General features: G+C 48.8%; 1 protein-coding gene across 4 annotated transcripts in view; it reads left to right on the forward strand.

Moving 5' to 3' along the window:
* Slc9a8 (solute carrier family 9 member A8) overlaps positions 1 to 27,697 on the forward strand; it is a 54,606-nt gene that overhangs the window by 16,411 nt on the left and 10,498 nt on the right. For all 4 annotated transcript variants that reach the window (XR_004606151.2, XM_034494847.2, XM_034494848.2 and 1 more), the window contains exons 4-11: positions 4,394 to 4,452; positions 6,155 to 6,238; positions 8,216 to 8,317; positions 9,286 to 9,320; positions 14,025 to 14,168; positions 19,273 to 19,411; positions 21,639 to 21,744; positions 26,550 to 26,666. Coding sequence is in view for 3 of the 4 variants with exons in the window: in XM_034494847.2 (XP_034350738.1) it covers positions 4,394 to 4,452; positions 6,155 to 6,238; positions 8,216 to 8,317; positions 9,286 to 9,320; positions 14,025 to 14,168; positions 19,273 to 19,411; positions 21,639 to 21,744; positions 26,550 to 26,666 (786 nt within the window). In the remaining variant the exon portion in view is untranslated. The remainder of the gene's footprint in view (positions 1 to 4,393; positions 4,453 to 6,154; positions 6,239 to 8,215; positions 8,318 to 9,285; positions 9,321 to 14,024; positions 14,169 to 19,272; positions 19,412 to 21,638; positions 21,745 to 26,549; positions 26,667 to 27,697) is intronic.

The raw sequence follows: 27,697 nt of genomic DNA on the forward strand, positions 1-27,697 counted from the left end.
GGCAGGCAGATTTCTGAGTTCGAGGCCAGCCTGGTCTACAGAGTGAGTTCCAGGACAGCCAGGACTACACAGAGAAACATTGTCTCAAAAAACAAAATGGAAAAAAAAAAAAAAAAAAAAAAAATATATATATATATATATATATATATATATATATATACACACACACATATATATATATGTAATATATGTATATATACATATATATGTATATACATATATTACATATATATACATATACATAACATATATATATATATATATATAAAATAAATAAATTAGGGACAAGAAACATGGCTTAGTAGTTTAGTCCCCAAATCTATTTCAGGTCTCAGAACTGCTTGTGACTTCAGAGGGTCCAGCACCTACTTGTGGTTAGATAGATGTGTAGATAGATAGGCAGGTAGGTAGGTAGGTAGGTAGGTAGGTAGGTAGGTAGATAGATAGATAGATAGATAAGGCAGACAGTTAAATGTGGGTGAGTGTGGCTCCCTGACACCACTGACCTTCAGTACTGGCCCTCGGGCTCTCAGCAGACAGAGCTGCCTAGCTAAAGCCCTTTCTTCCTTTTCTCTTGGAAATAGAACCCTAACTTGTACTTGATTTTTGATACTGAAGACTGAACCCAGGGCCTCGCAGGCGCTAGGCAGGCAAGTGCTCTTCCCACTAAGTTGTATTCCCACTGGCCTGTGGAATCCTCATTTTGATCAGGCATCTTTCCGTGAGCCCCAAGGAGGAAGGGGCACTCGATGGTGTCTGGTCTTGGTTACCATGATCATGCTGCACTTTGCTGTGATTGATTGGGAGGGTGAGACAGGGAGACTGATGGGAAGTATGCCAGGGCTGTGGGCTTCCAAAAACAGTTTCCTTCCTGATAGAACCAAGGGAAGTTAGCCGTCCCTCCTTCTGATGCTGCCATTGGGAATGTGATGCCAGAGCATGGACAGCCATCTTTCACTTACATTGCTCAAAGACAAAAGCCAGAATCTGAACTTGGCCAGATGGAAAGGCCAGAGTCTTGGTTGTATCATGGTTTTCTTGACCTGACAGCCCACAGTAGTACCTGCAGTGGTGCCTATTATAGGAATAATAAATGACTGTTCCTACAGACTCTTTAAATACCAGGTCCTCCAGCTTGCTACTAAAAGTATGTAGACCAATACCAAACTTTTTCCATTAAAAGGCTACAGTCTCTTTTAAACAGACTCTGACTAGGGGCCATGCATTATAACCCTCTGGAATCACATAACCAAAACCCCACAAGTAATAGAGGCTTCTGGGCCTGAGTCCCTGGTCACCATATCACTTCTGGTCCTGTTGCTTTCTTTCTGGCATCTTTCAGGCAGGCTGCTTAGTCAGCAGCCCTGCAGTTGCAGTTGCCATGAGAAGGGTGCCTGTCCCCTCTGGTACCAGGCTGTAGGCTGCTGTCTGCACTGCCACTCAGATTCAGGATGGAGTAGAGCCATTAGGCCATTTCTTCACCAATGTGGCCCAAGTCACTGTCTGGTGATAAAGAAGGTTTGTCTGTACACATGGTAGGAAGCACATCTGAGAGAGTACTGAAGTCCAGAGTGTCTCTTATGTGAGGAGTGGTCAGAACTGAATGATAGAACAGACAAAACGATCCGTATTTCCTAAAGCCCAGGGCTGACCAGATGGTTCAGCAGGTAAAGGTGCTTGCTGCCAAGCCTTCAGCCTGAATTTGATACCCTGCTTCCACATGGGGTTGTCTTCTGAGCTCCATACACTAACATGGATGCCTCTGTCTCAGTTAGGGTTTTACTGCAGTGAGCAGACACCATGACCAAGGCAACTCATATAAAAGACAACATTTAATTTGGGCTGGCTTACAGGGTCAGAGGTTCAGTCTCTTATCATCAGGGTGGGAGCATGGCAGCTCCCAAGCAGGCATGGTGCAGGAGTTGCTGAGAGTTCTACAACTTATTCTGAAGGCAGACAGAAGAAAATTGGCATCCTCAGGCAGCTAGGAGGAAGCTCTCAAAGCCCACCCCAACAGTGGCACACTTCCTTCAACAAGGCCACACCTCCAAATAGTGCCGCTCTCTGGGTCAAGCATATTCAAACCACCACACCTCCCTTCTCCCCTCCCCCAATATAAAATGAAGGAATGATTTTTTTTTTTTTTTTTTTTTTGGTTTTTTTGAGACAGGGTTTCTCTGTGTAGTCCTGGCTGTCCTGGAACTCACTCTGTAGACCAGGATGGCCTCGAACTCAGAAATCCGCCTGCCTCAGCCTCCCAAGTGCTGGGATTAAAGGCGTGCACCACTACTGCCCAGCAGAAATAAATTTTTAAATGACCTCTCTGGCTGGAGCATAGTGCCATAGTACTGAGGTGGCCACTTCAAGAATGTCTGGATCCACATGAAGCTGAAAAGAAGCAGGCCAGGCGTCTCCTTGGATTCTTTCCCAGTGCTCAGTTCATGTGCTCTGCAGTCCTTACAGTACATTGTTCTTTTGTGTTGAGCCTAAGTATTCTGAGAGCAGGACCAGCATCCACATTAAAAAATTTCCCCTTCCACTTTTGGGTGAATGAGAGCCTAGTTGTTTCCCTTACTATAAAAACAGTTTCAGTTGTACTTCTTGAGATGTGCAATTCCTTGTTCCCAGATTTCTGGATATCTTTGTATTTGGGGGTATTATTCACAGGAACAGAAATGACTCAAAGACAGCTATATCACCCAAAGCCCTCCCTGCATTGTGACAAGGCACAGAAGGAACCTGGAGTGCACTCAGCCTGCAGGTGCTCGACTGATCTCTGCTTCTTCCAGTAGCTGATGGCTTCTGGGACAGGTTTTTTAAAGGGGTAGCTCCTGGTACAAGGTCACATATCCAAGAGTATATATGGGCAGCATGGCTTGGTTTCGTTTTGTTTGGGGTGGGGGTTGTTTGTTTTGTATTTTCTAAACATAGTCTCACTATGTAGCTCTGGCTGTCCTGGTATTTATTATGTAGACCATAATAAGCTAAAGCTCATACAGATACAACTGCCTCTACCTCCTGTCATCCGGGATTAAAAGTATACACCACTGTGGCTTGCGGTTTTTGGTTTTCAAGACAGGGTTTCTCTGTGCAGCCCTGGCTGTTCTGGAATTCATTCTGCAGACCAGACTGGCCTTAAACTCAGAAATCCTACTGTCTCTGCCTCCCAAGTGCTAGGATTAAAAATTTGTGCCACCACCACCACCTAGTGGCCTGCTGGATTTCTCTTTCTTCCTTTCCTTTTCTTTCTTTCTTTCTTTCTTTCTTTCTTTCTTTCTTTCTTTCTTTCTCTTAAATAAAAAGAGAGGACACAAAGTTGGATAACATTGAAGAAAATAAAGGAAAAAAATAAAACCAGAGGTGAGAGGGTCAGGAGTTCAAGGCTATTCTTAGCTATATAGTTTGAGGATAGTCTGCTTATATTGAGTCTCCAAACTGACCTTTGTTCACCCCAACCTGTATTTCATTATAAAACCACATGCAACAATTGTATATGTGTACCCTTGAGTTACGCATATATAGATGTCAAAGAACAACTTTTGCGGTGAGGGGGTTTCGAGACAGGGTTCGTCTGTGTAGCAGTCATCTTTGCTATCCTTGAACTCAGAAAAATCCACCTATCTCTGTCTCCCGAGTGCTGGGATTAAAGGCATGAGCCACCATGGCTGGCCCAAAGGACATTTGGGAGTCTCTTTAGCATGTGGGTCATGGGTTAGAATTCAGGTTATCAGGTTTGGTAGCAAGTGCCCTTACCAGCTAAGCTACCTCATGCCCTACACACACACACACACGCACGCACGCACGCACGCACGCACGCACGCACGCACGCACAGACAGACACACCACACACACACCCCACCCATGGTTTTAAGTGGTAGAAATAAGAATGAGTAGTAGAGCTGGGTAGAGGTGGTACACACCTTTAATCTTAGTGGTTGGGAGGTAGAGGCAGGGGCATCTTTGAGTTTAAGACCAGCGAGTTCCAGAGTAGCCAGGGCTAAACAGAGAAACTGTCTTGAACGCCCCCCCCCCCCCCAAAAAAAAAAGATTCATCTATCTGGCTTCTAAGCTCCTGTTGTTTTTTATTGAAACTGGGTGGTACAGGAAGGGTGACCAGCCATGGAAGGTGTCCTCCACACCAAGCAGAGCAGCTCCCAGTAAGGCTTTCTTCTCTCCGCATACTCAGATTTTGCCAAGGTGTGTTCACCTGAGATGTAAGTGGGAAACTTGCCGTGATTTACACCACACCATGGTAATGTTCTTGGTTCTCAGATAGAGGCCTGCAGAACTCTAGGGCAGCCTGCTGTGATGGGCCCCGACCTATCTCCAGAGTACTGTGCAATCCAGCCAAGTAGCCTGGGCTAAGTTTCTGCTGTTTGCTTTTTCCTTCCAGGTATTCTCATGGGAGCAGTTATAAAAGTTATAGAGTTTAAAAAGCTGGCAAATTGGAAGGTAGGTTTGTCACAGTCGCCACTCTTGCTTTCCATTGTGTGTGTGTGTGCAAATGTAGGGAGACGAGGTGAGCAGTCTTGGGTGTCAATGTTCCTCAGCTGCTAGTCACCTTATGCTTTGAGCTAGGTCTCTCACTGGCTCAGACTTACATAGGCCATGTACAGCAGGCCATGGAGCCTAGGAACCCTCCTGTCTCTCCCTCTCTGCTGCTAGGATTCCAAGTATGCATCCTTTCTTTATGTTTGATTCCTCAGACTCCTGGAGGCTGAGGTTAAAGGAGTTGCCACCATACTCCACTTGATTTATCTGGAAACAGTGTCTCTCTTTAGTCTGGCTTGCCTGAAATTGTCAGTCCTCCTGCCTCAGCCTCCATAGTCACCAGGACTACAGATGACTGCTGGGCAATCCTTTTTGTAATTTGGTTCCAGGATGGAGCTTAGGGCCTTGAGCATGCTATGCATGGGCTTTACCCCATGCTGTCCCCCAGCCTGTAGTTGTTAGATTAGATTAGATGCACGTGAGTCGGGCTGCTCGAGAGCGCTGTAGCCTGGGCTCGGGCTCACTCGAGAGCGCTGTAGCCTGGGCTCAGCTGACCCAAGTTTGGGTGTGGATGGAGGACAGCTATGGTCAAGATTGCTTGCTTGGGCTGGGGTGGTGGTGGTACACACCTTTAATCCCAAACACTCAGGAAGCCAGCCTGGTCTACAGATCAAGCTCCAAGACAGCCAGGTGCTGGGATTAAAGGCGTGCACCACCACTGCCCGGCCCCAGGAACATATCTTTAAAAGAAAATTAAGAAAGCAAAATTTGGGGTTTTTTGTTTGGCTTGGTTTTGTTGTGTGACAGTGTCCTGGCTGTCTTAGAGCTAGCTGATTATCAGGCTGGCCTTGAACTCACAGAGATCCTCCTTTCTCTGCCTACTAAGCGTTTAGATCAAAGGTGTGCATCACCATACCTGATAAGAAAGCAAAATTTTGAAGGGGAAAGACAAAAAAAAAAAAAAAAAAAAAAAAAAAAAAACCAACAACAGCAACAACAAACCACTCAAGTTTCTTGTGTTGGGTAGTGGTTTTGGATCCATATTGCACATAATACCTTCTCATGGGACCATCTCTGGATCTCTGTGTCCTTTTCTGACTCACAGAATGTTCTCTTAGCTCAGTAAGCGCAAGGCCCTGGGTTCAATCCCCAGCACCAAGAAAAATATGAAACAAAGTAAAATTCATTGTCTGTGGGTATCTGCCTTTGTCTTCTGCTTCTGTCCTCTCCTCACCTCTGACCTTAACCTGACATTCAGAAATCCTATTTCCAATTAGGTCACCTCCTGGTGGACTGCCCGGGATGAGGCGGGGTGCAGGGGGGTGGGGGGGAGGAGGGGTGGGAGATGCTGCAACCCTGACACAACAGCTGCTGCTTTTTCTCCAGAAGCTGAGTCTCACCTTCCCAAGCATCAACATGACTTGTAGGAGGAGTCAGCTCTTCTTCACTCTGTGGTTCTGGAAGTCAAACTCAGGTCCCCAGCCGCAGTAGCCAGAAACTTCACCTCTGAGCTCTGCTGGCCCTGTGCTGTGTGTCAGATGCACAAGGTGGCACTGTCTCTGCCAGCCTAGGCCCTGAGCGTAGTCTCCCTGAGCTGTCTACTGACTGACAGGTCCGGGGTTCCGCACTCCTGTCCTGAGTGTCCTCCCTTTTGACTTTACAGGAGGAAGAAATGTTCCGCCCCAATATGTTTTTCCTTCTCTTGCTCCCACCTATCATCTTTGAGTCGGGATACTCACTGCACAAGGTAAGGCTCTCTGGAGCAGTGCCCAGTGGGGTGTGGCTACTCCCCAAGAGTTTGCTCCCCTTTAATTGCAAGAGGCCCTACTTCCTGGAGCAAGGCTGACAGGGCCTGCTGAGCCTGCACAGGAGTTGGAGCTTCCAGGCCGCCTTTTGAAGGCTGTGGCGGTTTGGCCAACTCCAGAGCAGGTGGCTTTTTGGTTTGTTTGTTTTTTGAGACAAAAATCTCACTGTGTGGCCCTGGTTGGCCTGGACCTCACTGAGCGTCTGTTTCCTGAGTGCTGGTATTAAAAGCCTATAAAATAAAAAAAAAAAAAAAAAAAACAAAAAAAAACCCCCCAAACTCACACCCAGCCGCAGTACATCCCCTCAATTGTTGTCTCCCCTTAGCTCCACTCCAGAGGGTGCTCTTGGCCTTGAAACGAGGAGCAGAGTGTTCGGTGTTGAGCCCCTGCAGTGCTGCCTGAGTCCACTCTGCAGAGTCCTAGCAGCTTCAGTTTTTTCCCCGTATTGCTTGGACTCAAATATTTTCTTGTTTTTTACAGTTTGAGTTCTTTTGAGATAAGAGTCTCACGTAGTTCGGGTTGGCTTGGAACTTTGTGTGTGGCTGAGAATGATCCTGCTTCCACCTCCCTGGTACTAGGATTGCAGGCATGTGTCCTAGCACCTGTGTGTCCGGTGCTGGGCTTGAACCCAAGGCTTCATGCATGCCAGGCAAGCAGTCTACCAATTTAGCCCTGTGTCCCAGCTGAGCCCTCTGCTTGTCTGTTTGATGATGCTAATACAGCATGAAGGACTTCTGACAGAAAATGAGGAATAATCATTCTTAGGTATGGTTAAGGAAAAGGTTTTAAGTGTAGATATGAGGGAGAGAACAGGCAGAGGCCTCTAGAAGGCTCCAGAGTGAACATGGCTAGTAGAATAGACCTAGCCATGAGAGGAGAGAGAAAGGGGAAGAGAGAACGACAAGGGAGAGGGGCAAGTGGACCAGGAGATCCAGGAGTAGAGCCAAGAGAACCTGTGACCAAAATGTCTAAGTTATGTAGGAAAGAGAAAGTGAGGGCAGGGAAGGGAAGCTGGAGGCTGAAGAGGTTTAGGGTAGGGGTTGGAGTGAGAATTGCCAGGAACAACCAGGACTACCAGTCACTCTGAGACTCTGGCAGCATCTGCTTTGATGTGTTAATTGGCACTCAGCCTTTTGTCCCAGATTTCCTTGGAACCTGATGCTGACCATTGTCCTGATTCTTTAATGTAATAGCCTTTTCAAAATGCACCTTTTAATTGAGTGGGAAACTGTGATAGTGTAGATTTTAGACTGAGACAAAACATGGACGTGGTTGTTTCTTTCCACGCCTGTGTATCATCCATATGACAGATGCCATTGTTCCTACTGAGCCTTGAGCCTTGGGAAAGGCAGGTGTCAACTGTACATAAGCAAGTGCTGAGTGCCGCTGCCATTGAGCAAGCACAGCCAGATCCCTCCGAGAGCTAGCTGGGGGACAAGACCAAGGAAGACCCCTCTGTAGGAGGTTTAGCATAAGGCACACAAAGGATCAGGATACTCCCTGGTGGCTAGGGTCCAGGCAACAAGGCTGCATGCTGCCATATGAAGGCACAGGCCCTCCCACGTTCAGCTAGGGATTGGGGCTCACCCACATCTCTACTGCAAGTGGGAATCAAGGCAGAGACAGCACCATCAGGCGGAGCTTTTGCAGAGGTCATTCTGGGAACAGTAGACAGGAGAGAGAAAGGGGCTGGGGACAGTCGAGACTGGTTAGCTCTTGCTGTGGGCCAGGGTGAGGAACCTGTGAGCTAGGAAAGCAGAGAAATGGTGGTAGAGGTTCCAGCCAGCAGTGCAGGGCAGGCAACAGCCCTGGCCCCGTGTGTGTGAGTCCAGTCTTGAAGAGCCCACAGTTGAAGGGAGGCTGGTGCATCCTCCCTGCCTTACCAGTTGGCCTCTTGTCTCCCCCCCCCGCCCCCCCAGGGGAACTTCTTTCAGAACATCGGCTCCATCACTCTCTTTGCTGTCTTTGGAACGGCAATCTCAGCTTTTGTAGTAGGTGGAGGAATTTACTTTCTGGGTCAGGTAAGAAAAGCATCCCTGCTGACCTTGAAGACTTGGGTTGGAGGGTAGTGCAGGGTGGGACAGGACCCTTCAAGCCAGAGATGCCTGGTAGTGTTTGCCCTCCTATAAAGAAGTCCCCCATTCATGCATATGACTGTGGTATCTGGAATTGAGGGGACTGGATCACATAGATACTTGATTTTACTTACAAGCTGGTCTCTTCAGCTGGAATGCCTTGAAGCAGAGTAGCACGTGGTACCACAGTTTAAAATGGTGTGAGTGCACTTGTGTTCTCAGGAGACTGTAGCAGGCTGAAGTCAGTCTTGAATGAAGATGTGCATTAAACCAGAGCTGGCCACGAATCTGTCGCTCAGCTCCTGTGGTGCTCCTGCCGCTGTCAGCCCTTTTCTGAGGCAGTAGCCAACACTCTGGGCTGTGGGCTTCACATCAGCATACTTCAACTGGAATGAATCCCTGAAAGGTGTTCCTCAGACCTCCATGGTGCAAGCTGTACCCCACCCATTTCCTGCTGTCTGTAGAAAGCATAGCCACCCCAGGGCTGAGAACAAACAAGCTGATTGCCGCAGGTTGCTGTTGCCGTGGACAGGACTGCTCTTCCTCCTGGTAGCCACAGCCCACTCCTGCAGACTCTGTTACCTTCACAGCTGATTCCACAGCCAAGGACAAGTCTCCCTGGAGCTTTCCTAGATGCTTGGCTTCACCTTGTTTCTTCAGGGCTAAGAGAGTCACCTTTAGAGCAGAGAACCACAGCTGCCAGACTGGAAGAGGAGCAGAGTGTGCACACTTGGGGCTAGATACCCACACATGCTCACAGCAGCCGTTGGGGGGTTTCCTTATTTTCAGTGGGGACTGAAGATGATGTCCTTATTAGTTGATAAGAAAGCGCTGATGGACATTTTAATCTTCCTGGCTCTTCTCCAGGGAATCTTTTTGTGTGTGTCTGTGTGTTTGTGTGTTTTATTTTACAGGCTGATGTAATCTCTAAACTCAACATGACAGACAGGTAAATCTTTCACACTGTAATTCCCCTGTGCGACTGCTGTTCAGGCCTGGGATGCTTTCTGCACGTGGCTTCCTGGGTGTGGTCCTTTCCCTCTTCCCCGCCTGGCTTACCCGTGTTTCCAGTATAGAATCTGTTCTGAATTCATTTGTCTCTGAAATGACTGAGAATTATATTGATGCTTTTGAAGACTGCTGATCATAACACTGCTGATTGAAATGAGTGATTTCCCCTAAGCTTTGGAGGGAATGACTGGTCAGTCAGCTATCCTGGCACATCTCCAAGCCACATCATGCACTCCATTCTTTCCTTAAGAATTATCTTAGGATCCTGGATGGACATATATAGCTCAAGGGCAGAGCCCTTGCATGCCAGTTATGAGGCCCTGGGTTCAATCCCCAACCCTGCAAAAGCAAATAAACACAAACTTGAGTTTTCTTTATAGCCAGAAGGTCACCTTAGAGTGGATCGGGAGAGGGTGGGGTGAGAACCTTGACTCTGGAATTCTCACCAAGATTAGGGAAAGCAGCCAGGGCTTGGCCCTGGGGTGGACACCTCTGGATCTGATGCCATTCCCACAGACACTGCTCTTAGAGTCTCCTGAGTCCACAAGGGAGAAGCAGCTAGGGCAGCTGTGTCTCAGAAGGCCCCCAGTCAAGAGTTACAAAAGGACCCAAGCCTAGCACAGCCCAAGAAGTCTGCAGTGCTGAGCTTGCTCTGCCCTGTGTCCGCTCTCAGCACCTGTCAGCTGGCCAGTGGGATACTGCAGAAGAGGGCCAGGGACCACTCTTCCAGATCCTTCTCATGAGCTGAGACTGTCAGGCTTCAGCTGCAAGGTAGCACCTAGTACCAGAGCTTCAGAACTGTTGATGGGAAGTGAGCCACTGACAACAAGCGTGATCCACAATACCCATCCCTCACCCTCCCCGGAGGGCGGGAATATGGGAGGGGTTTATTGTTGTTTTTAAAAAAAAAAGTTTTCCTTCTTTATGTCAGGATCTCACTTTATAGCCTAGTGTGCTTTGGAATTCAGTATATAGCTGAGGCAGGTCCCAAACTTGAAGCTATCCTGCCTCAGCCTCCCAAGTGTTGGGATTACAGATGTGTGAATAGCTCAGTTTTGATACATAGACAAGCGTCCCGAGTCACCTTCCTTCCTATAGGAATCTGAAGTGCAACAGAACCAGCACCTGGTGTTTTCTCAGAGTGCTGCAAGGGGAGGAGGAATGCCCGGAGTGTTCCAGACATTAGGGAAGGTGTTGCTTTCTCCCTATTTTGGGGGATATGTGTAAGAAGCAAAGTGTTGACCAGTGTCTAGAACTGAGTTAAGGCCAGTAGCTGCACGGTCAGCTGTGTTGAGCAGGAGAGCCCCAGCCAGCCTCCCCCTGTGCAGATGCCCCAGCCAGCCTCCCCCTGTGCAGATGCCCCAGCCAGCCTCCCCCTGTGCAGATGCCCCAGCCAGCCTCCCCCTGTGCAGATGCCCCAGCCAGCCTCCCCCTGTGCAGATGCCCCAGCCAGCCTCCCCCTGTGCAGATGCCCCAGCCAGCCTCCCCCTGTGCAGATGCCCCAGCCAGCCTCCCCCTGTGCAGATGCCCCAGCCAGCCTCCCCCTGTGCAGATGCCCCAGCCAGCCTCCCCCTGTGCAGATGCCCCTTTTCTGTTGGATTTCTGTCTAGCAGATGGAGACTGCTGCATAGAACAGTAGAGCCTTAACAGGGAAGCTGCCAGGGTAATGCAGGTTTGACAGTGGCCACAGGCAAGCACTGTTGTCTGCAGGGGACAGTACTCCACAGCTCCTCCTGATTGCCATGTGGACATGTGGCCTGCAATTATGAGATGTTTAAAAGGCTTTTCTTAGGCTGGGGATGGAACCCAGGACTTCATGTGCTAGGTAGATGCTGTATGTCTATGAGGCTGCTCTGCTTAAAACAATCCATCTACACTTGTTCTTAGCTAAGAGGCTAGGAATCCCACCTGCCGCCCTCACACATGCATACAAGTGAGTATTTTTAAAAGCCAAGTAAGTATTGTAAGTGTTTATGGTGAGGTTTTCAATTTTGTTTCAGTCAGGTTTTTTTTTAAGGTGGTTTTTGTTGACATGGTATCTCATGTAGACTAGGTTATCCTGGAATCTGCTGTGTATCTAAGAATGACCTTGGATTTCTGATCCTCCTGTCTCCACCTCCCAAATGCTGAGTTATATGTTTACCACTGTACCTTGCTTCTGTTTTGTTCTTGGATTTTTTGAGACAGGTCTCACTATGTAGCCCTGGCTGACCTGGAAATCTCTGTACATCAGGCTGGCCTTAAACTCATGGAAATCTGCCTACTTCTAACTCTGCCTCCCAAGGGCTGGCTTTAATGGTGTGCCGTATCCAGCCTATTGCTCCAGTTTTTGAGTGTTGACACCATTTTTCTTATAAACCCATAGACTGCCTGTCGCAGCCTTTACACTTCAGAAAACATAGTCATGTCTGTGTTTGTCCTGAGTAGACTACAGTACCTCGGCAGCCAAGTCTCGTCACTCTCCTCTCTCCCTTTATCTCCCCCACCCCCTTTTTTCTTTCTTTCTTTTGCCTGTCCCTCCCTGAGTCCTGCTGTCTTGTCTTTTCAGGTTTTGTTGGTGCTACTAACTTTTGATGGAGAGAATAATGTAACACATTTTTAGCTTGAGCCTTCAAGGACAGGGTCCTGAGGGTAGATGTAGACCACTGCTGGACAGGCTTTGTGGGGCCTCAGGCACTTGTGCTCAGAAAGACCCCCCACCAATTGAGTTCCCAGCAGGCACTAGTGTGATGTGCTGGCTTCTCTCCACAAGGCTTGTCTTCAGCTTTGTATTCTGAAGAGTGTGATCAGACATGGAGACGTGCAGTGAGCACCTGCAGCCTTCTCTCCATGCTTGCCTGTGGACCCTGATCCCAGAGTTCTGGTCAAAGGGCCGATGTAGCTAACAAAGTATGGTGGCCAGGCTTCTCACTGTGTACCTGTAGTCTGGTAGGACCAAAGTTAACAACAGAAAAGGACTGTTGGCTCATAAGGCTGCAAAGTCTCGAGCATGATGGCTCTAGCTCAGCACCCCCAGGACTTGTTCCTCTCAGACCTTGGAGAAGCTCTCCCCGGCTGCTGTTCGCTTCCCCTGTTCATTCATATGGAACACTACAGCTCCAGGCACCTCACCAGGGCTCAGTCTTCTCCCAGTGGCCTGGTAAAGCTAGTCCAAGCTTGTGTACTACACCCACCCCTGGAGTTCCTTTCTGCATCCAACTAGAAAGCGGGAGCTCCCATAGGCTGTGGGTACTGGGCAGGGAGACCAGAGACTGCCTGCCTAATGCACTCGATTGAAAACCTGCTGAGCACAGCCACAGCCCCTCTAGGGCACGGCTGAGCTGTTCATCTTCCTTGCTGTTACTGTGTGTAGCAAGGACAAAAGGGTGGAGAGACTAGGCCTGGGCCTGGTGGCAGTGCAGGGCTGCTGGATAGAGCTGCTTTCCCTCAATCCTCTTCCCTACCCCACTGCCTACCTTCTGTCTGTGGCTCTGGCTTGTGCCCACACAGATCCTGAGGACACAGTCAAGAGAGGGCAACAGGCAGCTCCAATGCATGTGCTCACCTTTGATGAGGACGGCATGGTGTGGGAGCAGGAGGTGAACATCCTGCGGGCCCTGGTTCTCTCCTGGCCGCCTCAGACCCTTGCCTCCATCGCCAGGAGCTGCCACCTTATGGATTGATAATTGAGGGGGAGGAGGTGACTGCCCTGCTTCCTCCCACCAGCAGTCTTCTTTCAGTAGGGCTACTCAGTGACCCCAGTCAGATGAATCCAACCCCACCTCCTCCTAGTGGTCATGTTTCCACGCATTTTGTTATGTCTTTGGTTTCCTGAGATGGTCTCATAGCTCAGGCTGACCTGGAGCTTGCTGTGTTGCTGAATGTAACCTTGCACTCCTTACCCCTTCTCCCACACCTCCTGTGCTGGGGTTACAAGTGTGCGCCCCTACACCTAATTTATGTTGCTTGCGATCAAACCAAGGGCCTCAAGCATGTGTAGTAACCGCTCTCTAGCCCAACCCACATGGCCACTTTCTAAGTTGGGCTGAGTCTCTGCTTCTGGCTACACCTACCCTCCAGGACAGGGGCACTGCTCCAGGCTAGATGATAAGAGTAGTAAAGGGATTGGGGCCAGTGCCCATGTGGTAAGGAGAGGTTTGCCTGAGAGCTTAGGCAGGTGGTCAGTATTGGTGGCAGTGGACTTTATGGTCAAATGCTGCCTGTAAGACCTGAGGGCCCAGCTTCTAGTCAGCAGCCCAGTCTGTACCCTCTGATGGCCACTGGCTTTTGGCTCTTTCTTGGATGTTGCAACTCTGAGTGGAGGCTGGGTTTGGTTACAGTTGGCACAGTTGACCTGGTGGCAGAGCAGAAGTTAAAGCCAATAGCTTATAGGACTTTCTGGCCAAGGAAGCTAGGCAGTGTGTGCTAGGGTAAACAGACTTCTGTGCAGCAGTGTCTAAAACAGAGTGTAGTGCTGCTGCTGGGAAACCAGACTCAGCGCTTTGTCCTGGCCTCCCTGCTCCTGCAGGGTGTGGGGTTGAGCAGGAAAGCACAAGTCTCTCTGTTGGCCCCTTAGCTGCCATCTTGGCATCACATCCCAAGCACAGCTGTGTGGATCCAGCACCACATTTTACAGAGTCTGCCCTCGCTTCTCTCTCTGCAGTTTCGCATTTGGCTCCCTGATATCTGCAGTCGACCCAGTCGCCACTATTGCAATTTTTAATGCACTGCACGTGGACCCTGTGCTCAACATGCTGGTGTTTGGAGAAAGTATTCTCAATGATGCAGTCTCCATTGTCCTCACCAAGTAAGTAGGAAAGACTGGAAGGTCCCTACAGCACACTGATACCAGTGCACAGGCTGGTCCTATGTGATCAGCTCACTACTGCATCTTGCCACTCTGTCAAGCAGTCTGTGCCACAGGAGTATGGCACAGCCAGGCTGCTACAGGGAGTTGAGTTTGTGTTTTCTGACCTCTGTTTCTCAGCATCTTTGAAGGGCTTCTCGGAAATGGCATTCTCAGGTCCTACCTCACAGCCTCTTTTGCAGTGGGTCTGGGTTATGCTCCCTTGATTGATCTGTGTCAGCCATGTGAGGGATTAACATTTGGGCAGCAACCCTGGATTATTGAATGCAGTGTGGGCCAGTGCTCACCAGTAAGAATCTGGTGCCATGTCCAGCTCCACAGGGCAGATGAGCAGACAGGCCCTCCCCTCCTTTATTGGTTGCTTCACACCTCTCACAGCTCTGAAAGAAGATGACAGATTCCTTATATGTCTGAGGTGCTGCTGTGGAAAGGAGACTTTGGATGGTGAAAATCTGTTTTGTTTTGTTTTTTAAAAAAACAGGTATATATTAGCCAGGTGGTGGTGGCTTTACATCCCAAGCAGCCAGGAGGCAAAGGCAGGTTGATGTCTGTGAGTTCTAGGCCAGCCTGGTCTACAGAGTGAGTAGTTTCAGGACAGCCAGGGCTACACAGAGAGACACTGTGGGGGAGGGGGAGGGAGGAGAGAGAGGAAAGAGGAAAGAGAGAACTCCAGGTGATCCTTGGCTACATAGTGACTTTGAGGCCAGTATGGGCCATTTATATGTGACAGTGACATGTGTGGATCTTTTCTCTTGGGTGATGGCTGTCAGTGCCTTGCTTGGATGGCTTATACCCCAACATTAGGTTGTAACTTTCCTTTAGAGCACAGCTGATAAAATTGTCTAGGATAGCATCATCAATTGGGTATCACTTTGGATTTATTGACATGCTTACCCGCTGTCCTCACTCTGGCTTTCTCTTGGTAAAAACGCCTGTAGTTTTAGGTAGGAAGTCGTCAAACGTCGTGCCGTAAGGCTGTCTTAGTTAGGGTTTCTACTGCTGTGAAGAGATACCATGATCACAGCAACTTTTATAATGGGAAACGTTTCATTGGGCTGGCTTACAGCTCAGAGGCTTTGTCTGTTATTGTCATAGTGGAAATCTCACAGAGTGCAGGCATAGACATGAAGAGATGAAGGAGCTGAGAGTTCTACATCTGGATCTGCATGCAGGAGAGGTGACTATGTCACGATGGGCTTAGCTTGAACACAGGAGATCTTAAAGCCTGCCCCCACAGTGATGCACTTTTTCTAACAAGGTCACACCTACTCCAATAAGGCCACACCTCCTAATAGTGGCATTTCCCCCTGGGCCAAGCATTTAAACTTGAGTCTATTGGGGCCACTCCTATCAACCCCCCCCCCCCCGCAAAGGCCTTTATAGTATTGACAGCAACCCTTTTGTAAGATAGTTCCTGAAAGTTTAATTTAGTTGATAGAGTGCTTGCCCGTCATGTACAAAGCTCTAGGTTCAGTCCACAGCACCACATAGAACTGGGCATGGCAGTGCAAACCTGTAGTCTCAGCACTTGGGAGACAGAAGCAGGAGGATCAAAAGTTAAAGGTTAGCCTCCACTTCATAAGAAGTTTGAGTCCAGCCTGGCCTAGCTACATGGAACCTTGTACCAAACTACTTTCTTTTCTGAAAGCTCTTGATTTTGCCTTCATCTCATCTGGCGAACTGGCTAAGCATTAAGATGAGGAATTGCCCACTTGGAGTTGATGGCAGGAGCCATTTTTATTGTTAGGGGCAGAACTCAATTGCTTTGCCTGTGATTTCTTTAAAGAAAATCTGTCAGTAGGAAAATGTCAGCTTTCCCAGGCCTCTGCCACACAATTGCCAAGATGAAGAGAGACTTTTGAAACAAACAGGAGAAGATGTCATCATTACACATCTACTGGGAGACTGGCTTTGGAGGTCACCTGAGACAGTTCCTGTAGGTGGCTCTGTGGATTGCATACTTGCAGAATGGGCAGCTTCCTTTTCTGTTGTCATGGCTGTCTCCATTACCTCAGAGCCTGTGCTCTTCAGAGTCCAGTGGAATTTAACTGACTTTGTCCACAGTGGGCCAGAGAGATGTAAGTGCAAGAGAGGGGCAGGAAGGCCATGGAGGATTCCAGAAAGGTGGTCCCATGTCTAGGCCAGACAGCCAGTGAGCATTTTCAGATAGAAGCAGGAAGAATGGAGATAGACGGCCGGTCCCTTTTTCATTGACTTCTGAACTACCGAAGTCCAGCTGATGTTCCTCCTGGCCTCTGAGGGGAGGCTGCCGGTCAACAGTTCTTTCCAGAGTGGTCAGGGTCAGACATCTCATCTTTACAAATGATATATGCAAATGAAGGGCCTTCGTTCAGATGTTGGCACAAAGTAAAGCCCCTTCTGATTCTTCTTTAACTCTAGATTATTTGTAGATTTATTTGTTTAGTTAATGGTTTGGCAATTTTGTTGTTTATTTTTGAAACAGTCTCTTCTATAACCCAAGCTGGTCTTAAACTCCTGATCTTTCTACCTCAGTTTCCCAGTTGCTATTTCTAGCTTTGATTGCCACTGTCACAGTTGTTCGGTCAGTCGCTGTGGAGGGAACCTCACCTTATGCCCTGAGGGTGGAAAGTGTATCCATGCCTTTGAAGGTCCCAAGCGCTGGTCCTCATGTATGGCAACTAGTTATTTTGGGGGCAAGCAGCAAATTAGTCTATTTTAGCCAGAAATAAAGAAAGCTAATATTAATAAAGAAAGGGAAGAAAGAGAGAAAGAGAGAAAGAGGAAGAAGCCACAGTGAGAGGTTTGGAGTAGGTGTGTGCATGAGGGACACTGAAGTACGTTACTAGGGCAGTAGGTAGTTTATGGGAAAGCTGCTAACACCACGGATGGAGAAGTGAGCATGCTTGCCTCCGGGGCCTTTCAGGCTCTAGCATCAGACATGCTATGTCAGGGTTTCTGAAGACAGGATCCAGCCACAGGACAGAAGCAGTTTATTCTTACCCTGTTCTGAGGATGGGGAGGTTTAACAGTACATGGCTGAAGCTAGGCTTTCTGATTCCCAGGCAGGAGGCAGAGGAGTGGGTGAGACCTACATATATGGTCACCCGTACCCCTTTGATGTCAACTCAAGGTGACAGACCTTGGCTCAGGGAGTCTTTAGTTAAAGACTCCCAGTGTCTGAGAAGATGTGTCTTGAGCAGTGGTGGACTCCCTCGTTGCATTCTTATACAGAACACGTAGGTGTGGTCCACTGGGGGAATTCAGGTAGCCAAGCCCCAAGTGATCTGCTGGGAAACAAGATTGACGGAGATGACAGTCAGGAACCCAAGAAACTTGTGTGAAGACAGTTCCTTTTTGTTTTTTTCCAGACAGATTTCTCAGTGTACCCTCAGCTGTCCTGGAACTTATTCTGTGGACCAGGCTGTCCTCTAACTCATAGAGATCCACCTGCCTTTGCTTCCCAACTGCTGGAATTAAAGGCCTGCACCACCACCCAGCTAAGAGAGTTCTTTTTAGTTAACAGTGCTATTTATTTTGTGTTTGTGGGCACTTTTACACACAGAGACAAAGTTTGGAACTGAGAACCCATCTTTCAGCAGTTGGCCTTCAGATTTTGCTCCAGGTACTTCTGTCTTCTGAGCCATCTTCTGGCCCCTGAGGACCTACTTTTTGAGACCCCTCAGAACCATATCATGTACCTCCAGCCTGTGAAACTCTGACCAGGGATCTGGGCTCACCTGACCAAGTTCCTTTTTCATCAGTCATCAGAGATCATACTCCTTTCAGATGGAATAGTAGTCAGTGAAGCCAAATAGTTGACAGTTCTGTCAGCAGATTCCACAGACACATACTGAGTGGCTAGGCTCTGACTAGGCCCAGGACACTCAGATTACAGGATGGAGAGAGCACCACTGTCGTCATCACATGCTCTGAAGGAGAAGCTGCCTCACAGGGACCTGAAAGTGGGTTGGCCTCTGTGGCCAACTCAAGAAAAGTGTCTGAGGGAAGGAGGGTACTGTCTGAAGGAACAAGTGAGTTAGCAGAGTCAGGCATAGTGAAGAATGACCTGCAAGGAAGTGCCGGTGCCCTTGTAGGCCAGTCCAGAGGGAAGAAATTAGACAGAGCTCAGGGATCTGGGCTGGGCTCACACTTAGGAGTAGCTGGTACTATGGCAAGTGTGTGTTTTAAGGAGATCACTTCAGCTGCTGATGCAGACCTGGCTGGCAGGCAGATGTGGGCATGTTTGGGGTTGGGAGATGGATCCATGTTAGAGAACAAGGTACCCTTTGAGTGTCTGATTTATCAAGAACAGTTCCTTATTAATGGTGCTCTTCTCTTTGGGGACAAAGTAGCTGTTGGCTTGCTTTCCACAGCTGCTTTGCTAGCACAGAGAAAGGGAGGACCTTCCAGCTCCTTTTAGGGTTCCTTGAGTTCCCCTCTTAGCCTGAAGCTCTGATTTCTTCCCTAGCCTCCATCCCACCTGACTTCCTGTCAGAGCCCCATCTGGAGTTTACCTTAGGAGTCCTTTGCTCAGCAGTTGGCAACTGAGGCCTTCGGGGTGCACCACTGATCCTCCCATCATGCCATGGGCCCTGTTACTGGCTGCTGTTCTCCCAGGTCCTCCCTAACCTACATCATCCATGCACTTGAATGTTCACACTCAAGCCCTTACCCCTGGGCACTGTTTCTTCAGCCTGATAGGCCTCTTGTACATCCATGCCGAGACTCCCTGAATCCTAAATGGAAGCTCAGCCTGCCTTCCCTCTGGAACTTTCCTGGATTGCCCCGAACCCTGAGTTGGATGCCCACCCTATTTTCAGAGCTCTTGGGCTTGTTTCCTAATTGCCCAGGGCAGGTCTTTCGAACAACCTTTGCCCTCTCCTCCAAGCCCCAGAAACCACCTCAGTGCCTGGACACATAGGTGACCAACCATAGAAACTTCAGGGACAGGTGAGTCGAATGTCAGGAAAGGCTGTTCTGAGAGGCAGTGAATGATGCTAGCTAATTGTAAGGACGGACTGGGTCAGAGCACTTTAACTTTCTCTGTTTTCTTCTTTCCTAGCACGGCTGAAGGTCTAACAAGAAAACATATGTCAGATGTCAGTGGGTGGCAAACGTTCTCACAGGCCCTCGGCTACTTCCTCAAAATGTTCTTTGGCTCCGCAGCTCTTGGCACGCTGACTGGCTTGATCTCAGCATTAATATCCTTTTAGATGGGGGCACAGGCATAGGGATCACGCATGATGTCATCACTCTTGCTATTTTCTCTGCTTCCTTGGGGCACTGGCTGTCCTAAAACTCTTTGTAGACCAGGCTGGCACCGAGCTTATAGAGATCCACCTGCCTCTGCATCCCGAGTGCTGGGATTAGAGACATGAGCACCACCACCCGGCTCAAAGACCCAATTAATGTAAAGATTTGTTTAAAAGAAGGTTTTGTGCTGAGCTGTGGTGTGAGAAGTACTCTAAGCCCAAGGACTCTTAAATTTAACCTCTGATGTGTCTGGATACTTCCATTTCTCCTCAAGTCAGCAGTGTCCCCTCAGCTGGCCTTGAGCTTAGTATCATACAGATGACAGGTTTGCCCAGCACACTGTAGGATGCCATTCTCCTTCCTTCCTTCCTTCCTTCCTTCCTTCCTTCCTTCCTTCCTTCCTTCTTTCCTTCCTTCCTTCCTTCCTTCCTTCCTTCCTTCCTTCCTTTCTTCTTTCCTTTCTTTCTTTCTCTTTCTTTCTTTCTTTCTTTCTTTCTCTCTTTCTCTCTTTCTCTCTTTCTCTCTTTCTCTCTTTCTCTTTTTATTTTTGGGACAGGAATTCTCTATAGAACCCTGACTGTCCTGGAACCCACTATGCAGACTAGACTGGCCTCAACTCACAGCGATTCATCTACTTCCTGAGTGCTAGGACCGTGGCAAGGCTGCCATTCAAAGCCAATCTGTAGGCGGCAGGTTTGACCTGCGCTCTGCTGCTGGGGGTGAGAACCGTGGCGGACGAGGTTACTCCATCGCTGTCTTGAACCGTGGCGGATGATGTCACTCCATCGCTGCCTTGGTCTGCACACTCAGAAAACTGGCAATTTTCTTAGAAACTGTAGGTCATTTTAGATTTAATTGAACTGGGGAGAAGGTGTGTGCATGTGCATACAGGAGGCCATGGGGAAGCTGGGTGTGGTGACACACAGCTTTAGACCCTTTAATCTCTGTGAGTTAAGTTCCGGGACAGCCAAGGTTATGCAGTGAGTTGCCTGTCGTGGGAACTGAGTGGGGTGGCTCTTGACCACAGTCAGAGCACTGAAAGCCGTCTTCCCTACCCCCAAGAGCTGCTCTGGAAGGGTGGGCAGGGCTTTCATGGAAGTAAGTGTCATCCACACTGTCTGTACTGTGTGTGCTGCTTACTAGTTAAGGGCTCTTAAGTAGAGGAAGAAAGGCTCCTTAAAGCAGTGTGACCCTTACTGCCGGTGACAGCTTATCACATAGAAGTAGGACAGGCTCCAGAGTGGTTCTGCAACCATCCGGCCCGTGTCCCCAAAAGGCTATATGGCCCTTCTGAAGCAGTTTGTCTCTCATTCAGCTGGGACATTCTTGCCTGGTTCCAGGTATGTTTCCTACCATCCTGGTGAGATTTCAGAAGCTGAAGACGATGGAGACAGTCTCAGCAAGAGTGAGGAAGACACACAGGGTGGCATTCCCCAGACTTCAGGTCAGCAGTGAAGAGCACTGTCTGCATTAGAGTGGACCCAGGATCAGTTCCCCGCACCCACATGAAACTCGGGTCTAGGGGATCAAACACTTCTGAGCTCTGTGGGCACTGTGGTACACGGGCATGCAGGCAAACTGCTCACACTCATAAAAAGCATGTCAGAGATAGAGGTGCATGCCTGTAGCTCCATCATTTGGGAGACCAAAGCAGGATTCCACAAGTTTGATGTCAGCAGGGCCACATAGCAAGATCCCATCTGAGAAAGATGTAGGGGAGGGGGCAGGGCGCAAAGAAGGAAAGAGGCAGCAGAAGATCGGGGAAGAGCATATACTACAGTCCATGTTGGTGGGAGACTTGGCTGCCTTCAAGGAGCATACATTGTAAGGAGGCAGGTGCGTGGGAACTCAGCTCCAGCTGGGACCTGGGAATATGGACTGTCTGTTCCCAGGGGCATGAGTGTGGTTTTCTGAAGGGGCAGGAAAGACAGGCCATTCAGCAGGGTGGTGAGACCCTGAGAGCAGGCAGTAGACACCTGTGTCGGCATCCCCGGTCTATAAGTCAGCATTTTTAAATGACTTGTCAGATTCTGGTTTCTAAAAGAAGAGAACTCTTACTGAGAAATTTCCTACTGTAACCACGCCCCAGTCAGCATCTTTTGTGGCACTCCTCTCATTGCCTTGCCACATGCTTCTCCAGTGCCCTTTGTCCTTCCTCCTTGACTGCTGTGCCATGTGCTGAAGCACATTGACCTGAGGAAAACGCCTTCCCTGGAGTTCGGCATGATGATCATTTTTGCTTACCTGCCATATGGGCTGGCAGAAGGAATCTCACTCTCAGGTAAGAGGCAGTACCCAGCATGCCATGGTCATGGCTCAAGAGTTGACAACATGAGTTGTCATGTGAGTTGCTTTCTCTTGGCAGAGACAGAAGTGCTGTGATGCCCCTGTTTCACCACAAGAAAACCCAGTGGGGCCTAAGGAGTTGAGGTGCGGGCAGGTCAGGAGTTCAAGCTCATCACTACATAACACATTCAAGGTTACCCTGGGCTTTTGCCTTAGAAACAAAATCGCACTCCTAAGGTGGTTTAACAAGTGGAGGCATTTGCCACCAAGATTAATGACCTGAACTGGGCACCCAGCTGACTCCTTATTCAAAGTTGTCAGGCAGGTAGAGAGGTTGTGAGATTCAAACACTGGCTTCCTGAGCTCCCAGCTGCAGATACCCTTGGATGTTGTAGAAGAGGTGGTCCCAGCTGTAGGAGGAGAAGCTGTCCACCAAGCACTGGCTAGGATCTTTCATGCTTTGGACTCAGTCAGCAGCCCCTTTCTGTCAGTTTTTGCCTCGAGTGATCTGGGTCCTGAGCTGCTGTTGGCCAGGTTATGAGGACACCAGCCTGGATGTGGAGGCTCTCTGCAGAACCAGAGCAAGCCTTATGCTTTGTCTGCAGATGCAGGTACAGCTGAATGGGGAGGGCTCTTGACCGCAGGTCCTCACCCTTAGGTAAGGGCTGTGTAGAGACCTGTTGAGGAAGAGAAGCACCACCCAGGCTGGGCTCTGCTATGGGGAGGCTTCTTTAAACTGCAGTGGGGCTGACATCCTTACAATACCATCATCTGTGTGGGGGTTCTGGTGAGTTTTGACAGGTGTGTGTAGTCATATGCTCCTGACTGGATGTAGAGGGACCTTGCCCCATACTGTGTCTTCTTTGGTCACCATGGGCTACATTATTAGTGGTTCTTTCCAGATGTCACTAGATGAAGTCATGTGAAGCACTGCCACCTCACCGTCCCTGTCCCAGTCTCTCTACCCCAGGGCTGATGAGGCTTTTCTACTTTTGGCCTGTGAAATGTTTTCTTTATGTGGGGTGACTAGTTAGGAGTGAGGTTGCTAGGTTAGGTGATATGCCAGTTTTACTTCATTAGAAACTGCTGAGTATTTGACAGTGATCAGTTCTGTAGGGGGTGAGTAGGGACCATGTCTTTAATCCCAGCATTTGGGAGGCACATGCAGGACAATCTATGTGAGTTCCAGGACAGCCGGGGCTACATAGAAAAACCCTGTCTTGAAAATCAGAAAGAGGGGCTGGTGAGATGGCTCAGCTGTTAAGAGCACTGACTGGTCTTCCAGAGGTTCTGAGTTCAATTCCCAGCAGCCACATGGTGGCTCATAACCATCTGTAATGAGATCTGATGCCCTCTTCTGGTGTGTCTGAAGAGAGCAGTGGTGGTGTACTCATATGTATAAAATAAATAAATCAATCTTTTTTTTTAAAGAAGAAAAGAATAAAGAAAATCAGAAAACAAAAAGAATACACACACACACAAAGACCAGACCAGTTCTGTCTGCTTTTCCAGTAGATCATGGGCATATAAAATTAAAAACAATTTTTTTTAAATGTCAAGAATTTTTTGCCAGCACTTGGGAGGCAGAGGCAGGCGGATTTCTGAGTTCGAGGCCAGCCTGGTCTACAGAGTGAGGGCCAGGACAGCCAGGGCTACACAGAGAAACCCTGTCTTGAAAAACCAAAAAAAAAAAAAAAAAAAAAGAATGTTTTGTTTGGCTAACCCATGTGTCCTTCCAATAGTGAGCTCCAGTAGCACAGTTCTCTCCTTTAATGTCCTTGTGTACAGGAGGTGGTTAGAGTAGGTGAGGTCGCCTGAGTGGGCTGGTGGCCTGTGTGTGGAGGCAGACTCCTGTGGAGCACCTTGGAGTGCTCATCTGGACTTTCCTGTAGCCCCAGAGCTGGCCGAGGGCCCATCCTTTCCTTGGCCCATGGTGAAGTGCCTCTGGGTCATTTCTAGCATCATAGTCAAGTGCACAAGTAAGCAGGTTGTCAGACGCTTATGCACACGGAATGGAACCATTTATATTGGGCACGCTCAGAAGTTCAGAAGTGTTCGATAAGAAACAGGTTCCCATCATCTCCGAAGTGAAGCTGGACCTTCCCATCAGGAGTGCAGTGGCCTAACGAAGAGCAGTGCGTCAGTCATGGTGGCCACTGGTATACCAAGTGTTCTTGGTGTTCTTACCCTCTGGGCAGTGCCCCGTGACCATCTAGAACCCTTTGGCCACACTGCCCCCTGCTGAATTTGAGCAGCTCTGTCCTGGGACAGACCCCAGGAATTTCCACACCTGAGTGTCAGGCTCAGTTGCCTCTTGAGCCTTTGGTCTCAGGAACAAGTATTTACAGCCCCTCCTGCCTATTGTAGCAGCATCTCTGTTTGTAGTGTGGCTGCAGTGATGGTCTGCCTGGTGGTAGCACTGTAGCTTGCGATCCTCTCTGGTTAACACTGCATCGTCTAAGCCAGCCCTGCGTGTGAGCACTGGAGGACCAGACTGCTTCCTACTCCACCCTCCCTCCTAGGCCATGTGTGCTTCTTGCTGGTAGCTGCTATATAGTGCTGGGCCTCAGGCCAGGGCCTTGAACATGCAGAACATGTCTTACCAAAGCTGCACCCTTGTCTGCTGTCGCTTTTTTGTAATTTTTTTCTTTTTTTTTTAGATTTGTTTGTTTGTTTGTTTGTTTTGTGTTTTGAGAACAGGTCTGTATTCTGTAGCTCTGACTGTCCTGAAACTCATCACAGATTCACTACCTCTGTCTCCCAAGTGCTGGGACTAAAGGTGCTTGCCACCATGCCTGGTTAGACTTATGTTTGTGTATGATTGTGCACCACATGAGTGCCTGGGAGTTATGTATGGTTGTTAGCTACCATGTCGATGCTTGGACTCAAATGTTACCGTGTCAAAAACCAGGAGCTAAGAAAGGAGGATTTTTCAGTTATTTTTACAGTCGTGGAAAAGGTACAGGTCATGGGTTTATGGTGAGACAGTTAACATACCATACACATTTTATGATTAGTTATGACCATAAAACGAAAACAGTCTACAATGTGTAATTCACAAGATTACTGAGAAGGAACAACAACCACACAAACAAGATGACCTCTAGCTACAGACATAATTAAAGCCTAACATTGTTTAAAAAAAAAAAATGGAGTCAGCTGTCCCTTAACACAAAGCCAGGTTCTTTACAAGAGTAACAAGTACTCTTAACTGTGGAGCCACCCTTCCAGCCTCCTGGGGGCATCTTTTGATGGCTGTAGGGCCTTGTTTTGCAACAGGATCAGGAGGGCCAGCTATCCCTAAGAAAGAGCAGGGGAAGCTGGGGAGTGCTGGGGTTGTTTGTCCAGCATAGCAGGGAAGGTAGAAAGCAAGACCCACCCCTTCCCTTTGCCCATCTTCTCCGGAGTATCTTCTTGTCCCCTTTTGTAGGCAAGATGGAAGAGTAAAGGAAAGTGCTCCTTCCTGGGAGGTTGGGGGTAGAACATTCCAGTCCTTCTGTTATGTACACAGCAGGGCCCTGTGGGGATTTCAAAGAGCAGGTGGCCTGTTTTGCAGTGCCTTGTGGGTGATCAGCTCAGAGGCTAGTGTGTGGCACTCCCTTTGTACAGGTGCAGTTAGCCAATTAAACTATTAATCCGAAATGATGGAAGTGAATTAAAACTTGGCTTACAAAGTTTGATTTTCAGTTTATGTATGTTGGCATCTTGTTCAGTAGCTTTTAAAAACGTCAGCTTCCTTCTGCCTGTATGCAGCTCTGATAAAAGAACTCGTGTAGAGCCTCAAAGAGGCAAGGGGAGCATGCCAGGCATAGATAGGGAAGCAGTCCTCAGGGAGCACGGCCAGATGAGCCTGGAAAAAGCAGTCAGTTATCTTCCTGGGTAACAGATCACTCTGTGTCTGAGAATAGTAATTGGTGACTATGGGGAAATTAAAATGGGAGTATTTTAAGGTCCATCAGATGGCCCTACCCTCTAACCCAGGGTTAGAGGCTTTTCACCTGTGGATACAGTGCCAGCTTCTCATCTTAGAATTGAAGCAAAGGGAAAATGTGCAGCGATGCTACAGCCATTGAGCCTGTGCAGACAGCTTATCTACCATTCCTCTGACTGTTGCAGGAGTAGGGACTACACCAACTACAGCTGAGAGAAGCCACCTGGCCATTTCTCTGTAGCTTCTGCAAGGTCTCAGGACTGTATCTGCCTCCACTCCCAGTCACTCCTCTCCCCCTCCCTCCCCTGCCCTCATCTCTCCCTTCCCTCTCTACCCTTCTTCCTCACTTTCTTTGTCTCCTCATTTTTCAGGCAGAGTTTCATGTAGCCCAGGCTGGCCTCAAACTTGCTGTTTAGCCAAATTCTGATCTTCTGACATCTGGGATTACAAGTGTGTGTCATCTGGCTCATGGCTATCATATCTGGCTTATGTTCTTAAAAGGAGGGATGCAGGGCTCCTTGCTCACTAGGCAACTGAAGCTGCATCTGCCTCTCTTTCTATACTCTTTTCTTTCCTTTTTACGTGTGTGGGTGTTTTGCCTGAATATATGTCTTATATACTGCATACCTGGCACTCATGGACGCCAGAAGAGGATATAGAATCCTCTGGAATTTAGTTATAGGTGCTGGGAACCAACATTTCCTCTGGAAGAGCAGCCAGTGTTCTGAATCATCTTTCCAGCCCCTTCCATTTCTAAAAGCCCTCATATATTTGGAGTTTGGGGAATTTGGGGACGAGTGTTGTTTGATTTTTCACATCTGTCCCTGTGTTCTGTGTCATACCTGCCTTCTGCCTCTCTCTCTCTCCAGGCATCATGGCGATCCTGTTTTCTGGCATCGTGATGTCACACTATACACACCATAACCTCTCCCCCGTCACCCAGATCCTCATGCAGCAGACCCTCCGGACTGTGGCCTTCCTGTGTGGTGAGTAGCCTCACAAACTGGGATTCCTGCCCTACCTGGGTGTAGGCTAGGATTTCTCCCTGGCAGCAGGGCACAGAATCCCTCCGAGCCCAGGCCATTCCTGTGCTCCCTCGGGCCGGTTCCAGGGCCGGCTCCTCTGGCTTTGTGATTCCATAAAAGACATGAAACACCTAAGAGATGGACGTCTGATGGCTGTAGATATGGTCAGTAGTGCTGCTGTTGAACATTCCAGACGTGTGTGTGTGTGTGTGTGTGTGTGTGTGTGTGTGTGTGTGTGTGTGTGGAGACGTTCGCACATGCTCCTAGGAAACAATGCTGAGGATGGGTGGATGACCCGCCCTTAAGTCCTGGACTCTCAGGGTAAAGTTTCAAGATCTTTGTGAGCCTGAGGCTTTCCAGATAGGGGCGCTGTGAGTCTGTAAGGGAGGGTATCCTAGCACGGAGGGAATTCCAGAGCCGAGTTCCCCTAGACTGAACATGAGGTCTTTCTGTTAAGTAGCAAACAGTTGGAGCTTCCTCCCCCATCTTTCCATGACCCCACTCCTGTTCATACCTGAAATGAAGGTGCCACCTTTAGCCATTTCTTCTCTCTGTCTCTCTCTCTCACTCACTCAGTCACTATATCCTAGGGCTAGGCCTCAGTTGCACCATCAGCATCCACTGGTGTTGAGGGACCCTGTTTGACTTTGGAGCCAGGATGGCAGGCGAGCTGTGGGAGGCTAGGTAAGGAGAGGCCAGGGAGCTCAAGCTGCGAGACAGCCCTCTAGTGTCTGGTAGTCATTTGACCCATGGTTCTTACCAGAAAGCCTCAGCCAAAGGTTTTGACTTGACCTGACCATCACAGGGCAGGGAACAGAGAACAGCACACTCCTCAGCTTCTTTTCTGCACCCTTCCTTTATTGCTTTATTGCTGGCACATGCATGCCATCTCCTGAAGCTCTGTCACAGCCTCCATGGGAATTCATCAGGCATGTGCTTTCTCCTGACCAGCTCCGCCAAAAGAAGTTTAGCCAGTGCACTAGGCTGTTCTA

This window comes from Arvicanthis niloticus, chromosome 2 (genome assembly GCF_011762505.2).
Source record: "Arvicanthis niloticus isolate mArvNil1 chromosome 2, mArvNil1.pat.X, whole genome shotgun sequence".
Classification (NCBI taxonomy): Eukaryota; Metazoa; Chordata; class Mammalia; order Rodentia; family Muridae; genus Arvicanthis; species Arvicanthis niloticus.